Source organism: Postia placenta, assembly GCF_002117355.1.
Source record: "Postia placenta MAD-698-R-SB12 unplaced genomic scaffold POSPLAscaffold_8, whole genome shotgun sequence".
NCBI lineage: Eukaryota > Fungi > Basidiomycota > Agaricomycetes > Polyporales > Adustoporiaceae > Rhodonia > Rhodonia placenta.
The window spans coordinates 1,886,751-1,890,555 of NW_020169839.1; the positions used below are offsets into that span (position 1 = coordinate 1,886,751).

At 51.4% G+C, this 3,805-nt stretch overlaps 2 protein-coding genes across 2 annotated transcripts in view; one reads left to right on the forward strand and one right to left on the reverse strand.

Annotated features, from left to right (window-relative positions):
• POSPLADRAFT_1145050 (hypothetical protein) overlaps positions 1-744 on the forward strand; it is a gene marked incomplete at both ends in the record, with an annotated part of 1,179 nt that extends 435 nt beyond the window's left edge. Inside the window, 3 exons of the mRNA XM_024485754.1 lie at positions 42-245; positions 299-424; positions 536-744. Of these exons, the coding sequence (XP_024338656.1) occupies positions 42-245; positions 299-424; positions 536-744 (539 nt within the window). The remainder of the gene's footprint in view (positions 1-41; positions 246-298; positions 425-535) is intronic.
• Positions 745-2,719: 1,975 nt separating this feature from the next.
• POSPLADRAFT_1034362 (hypothetical protein) lies at positions 2,720-3,416 on the reverse strand (the record flags this gene model as incomplete). Its single annotated transcript, XM_024477015.1, has 3 exons — positions 2,720-2,845; positions 2,990-3,009; positions 3,062-3,416. 3 exons carry the CDS (start codon positions 3,414-3,416, stop codon positions 2,720-2,722), a joined length of 501 nt encoding a protein of 166 aa, XP_024338657.1.
• Positions 3,417-3,805: the final 389 nt, after the last annotated feature.

Below are 3,805 nucleotides of genomic sequence, written 5' to 3' on the forward strand. Positions count from 1 at the left end.
CATGTGTACGCCCATCGAGCCCACCACTGCACATCCCGCAGGCCGTGAACCACTTCATCCTTCCAGACTGTTCCCGTATCCGAACTGCTACCAACATCATTTTATTGACAAACTCGTGCGAGTCCCTACTCATATCATTCAATACGACAATTGCGTGAGGTTGCGTCCCCGAGAGATGAGGAGACACATGAATTACGAGAATGGTGACTGGGTAATACGTAGAGCGCTTGTCAAGGATATGGAAGGTAAGTTGCTGCTGCGTACTTCACTTTAACTCATTGCAATGTGTGTGTAACAGCAGATCGAGAGGTATGGAGTCCAGAGATCATAGTTCCTCACGATGAGGAGAATCCTGGTGTTCCACCTGCGATGGAAGTAGACGATGAAGAAAATGCCGCCGACACCGCTGGCCATAAGGAATCAGGTGATAACCAAGTTCGAAGCATTACGCCAGTGTCACGCTCAGAAATCGGATCCGTCAGTGACGAGATGTCAGTTTCCGATGACAGTAGCTCTATAAGAAGCCGCTATTCAGTCCAGGAAGATGGAGACGACAGTGGAGATCCCCCAGATCTCATGCAAGCTCTGGCCATCGTAATGACCGCGGGCGACAGGCTCAACATGGACATCGATACCCTGCCCCTTGTTCGTATCTCACTGGATCTTACCGAGGGCGGCAAATTTGAAGACCCTCGCGGCTTCCTGAAAGAAGTCGCTGCTATGACTGAGTGCGAAATAGTTTGATCTGCGTTCAAGATCACAACTGAGTGTATCGTCCTCAGGTTAATCCAACAAGCGCGCACCAATATCATTCGTGAATACAAGGCCCGCAACCTCCTATGGCAACACCGCAGATGCAGAGCGATATCAGGCTCGAGCAGCCTTTCGCGGATTCGATGGATACAGCCAAGATTACACCTCCCGAGTCGACCCATATTGAGAACTCTATCCAGGACGCACTCGTGTAGCTGAGGATAGGATCTCCGGCGGCCTCATGATGGGGAATGTTGCTGCCATGCGTCCTGGCGATGCAGCGGATACAGCCACCGAATCGGCAGGTCATATGCACGAACCAGCTACGGCAGTGGCACGTGGGCTAATGTCGATTCGTCGTCCGGTACGAACGGGAAAGGGCATCGTCAAGCTTCCACACATCTCGGCCAAAGGTGAGCGCTCCTGCACATACGGGTGTCGCGCATTGGTAAACAGTTATATTCGGACCTAGATTTGAAACCTGTTGCCATTATGCGCGCATCACGGCAGCGGTGTTCTACGCTTGTCAGCCGTAAGCGCCATGTTCTTCGTCTGCGCAAAGGCCGTGATGTTTCACACTGAGTGACTGATCGTTACATTGTTCTATACCATCCCGCATGTATAGTTATTAATTGTAAATACCAAGAGATTGTATGCGATTGAGTGATATCATAAGCACATAAGCCGGTCCTGTCGGGCACTCACCAATAGCATTCGGACGCAGATGCCGTATGCCTTGTCAAAACTTAATTTCCTACATCTTGCGGTTGTCTGCGCAGATGACAGACTCAGTACCCACTAAAGACCACCGTGACACGAACGGTCCGCGCCGACAGCACGACCTTGACAAAGCAGCAGGAGAAATAATCTACGGCCTGGCAGGGGAGGGTTCGGTACAACTTCTGGAGTCGCGGGAGTACGAGAAGGCGTCGGTATACCAGATTGCGCTGCAATCTTGCATCGTGTCGTTCTCGAGCAGCATCATCCAGGCTAAGACATTCAAGGATAACAGCGAGAGGCAGCTTTCGTCGAGGTTCATAAGCGTATGCAAAATAGCGGTGAGTTTCCAGTAATCATAGAATGCGCAGATACTGATCTATATCAGAGAGCTAGTCCGTGTCTGGATGATGGGGAGCCGTATCAAGGGCGTATCTATGTGCATTATCCGACAGCATTAACCTTGTTGTCAAGTTCAAAGACGGGATGCTGAACTACGCCGCCAATGTCCTCGTGATGTCCCGAAGCCATAGCAGCACGGAACAGCTCCACAAGGACCTCAATACGAGATTTGGTGACCAAGTTCTCGCAATCGGCCAGCTCTGCTTTTACCTCAGATGGGTGGCTGGAGAGGAGATGGTCGCTGGAGATTTCGAGCGTGGTGACTTCGACGTGGAATCAATGGAGGGTACCGTTTCCACCAAGAGGACGACAAACACGACCGTCTTGCGCGATGCCGTAATGTGCACGATCGAAATGGGTTTGAACAGAAATGAAAGGAAGGGGTCCGAGATGCGTTCTGCTGTCTTATTGAAGCCAAAGGTGCTCATAGAGGCGGCGCTGGAGGAATTACGGCGGCCCGGAAATTCTGAGTCGAGTCGTGATCGGCGACGAGGTGATGAAGGGCGAGATTGCAAGGGAAATCACGTTGCGTCATAGACAGACAAGATGGAAGGCAATGAAGACGAAGGATTATCGAGTCCCACTGACGTCTTGCGTGTATTTTGCCCAGCAACGCCTGTGGAAGTGTACATCTTGACCAGCAATTGGCGATCGAAACAAGATATTCAAGAGCAAACGCTCGTGTACGTTGATCAAGTGACGATAGCTATTAGCGAAATTGATATATAAAGGATGGAGACGTGATATGGCGCTTATCGGGCTGCCAAATTGGTGAACATAAGGCGACACCTCCAATTCTGGTGGCGTCGCAATCGAATAGGGCGACGTACTGAAATCTACATACACATCAGCCACGGGGTGTCTGGCAAGAACGGAAGTCAGATATTGATCTTTTCGTAAAGCCTGGGGCTCCACGGGGACCAGCTGAGGTGTTGATGAGACCACTCCAACGCATGCAATCTCTTGGTATATCCTAGAAATAAGTATACATACGACATCGTATAGAACAATGGAACGATCAGTACATTCAGTGTGGGACATCACGGCCTTTGCGCAGACGAAGAACACGGCATATACGCCCGACAAGCGCTGAACATCGCTGCCGTGATGCCCGCACAATGACAACGGGCTTCAAATCTAGGTCCGAGTATCAACAATGCGCGACAGGCATATATGCAGGAGCGCTCACCTTTGGCCGAGATGTGTGGAAGCTTGACGATGTCCCTTCCCGTTTGCACCAGACGACGGATTGACATTAGCCCACGTGCGGGTTCGTGAATATGATCTGCCGATTCGGTGGGTGTATTCGCTGCATTCTGAGAGATACCAATGTCGCCAGGATGCGACGTGGCAGCAGCATCACCCATCACGAGGCCCTCGGGAGCCCCATCCTGAGCAGCTGGGTCTATGACAGAAGACGAATCCTCGACGAGCACGTCCTGGACCGAGTGTGTCGACTCGGGAGGTGTAATCTTGGTTGTATCCATCGAATCCGCGAAAGGCTGCTCGAGCCTGATATCGCTCTGCATCTGCGGTGTTGCCATAGGAGGTTGCGGGCCTTGTATTCACGAATGATATTGGTGCGCGCTTGTTGGATTAACCTGAGGACGATACACTCAGTTGTGATCTTGAACGCAGATCAAACTATTTCGCACTCAGTCATAGCAGCGACTTCTTTCAGGAAGCCGCGAGGGTCTTCAAATTTGCCGCCCTCGGTAAGATCCAGTGAGATACGAACAAGGGGCAGGGTATCGATGTCCATGTTGAGCCTGTCGCCCGCGGTCATTACGATGGCCAGAGCTTGCATGAGATCTGGGGGATCTCCACTGTCGTCTCCATCTTCCTGGACTGAATAGCGGCTTCTTATAGAGCTACTGTCATCGGAAACTGACATCTCGTCACTGACGGATCCGATTTCTGAGCGTGACACTGG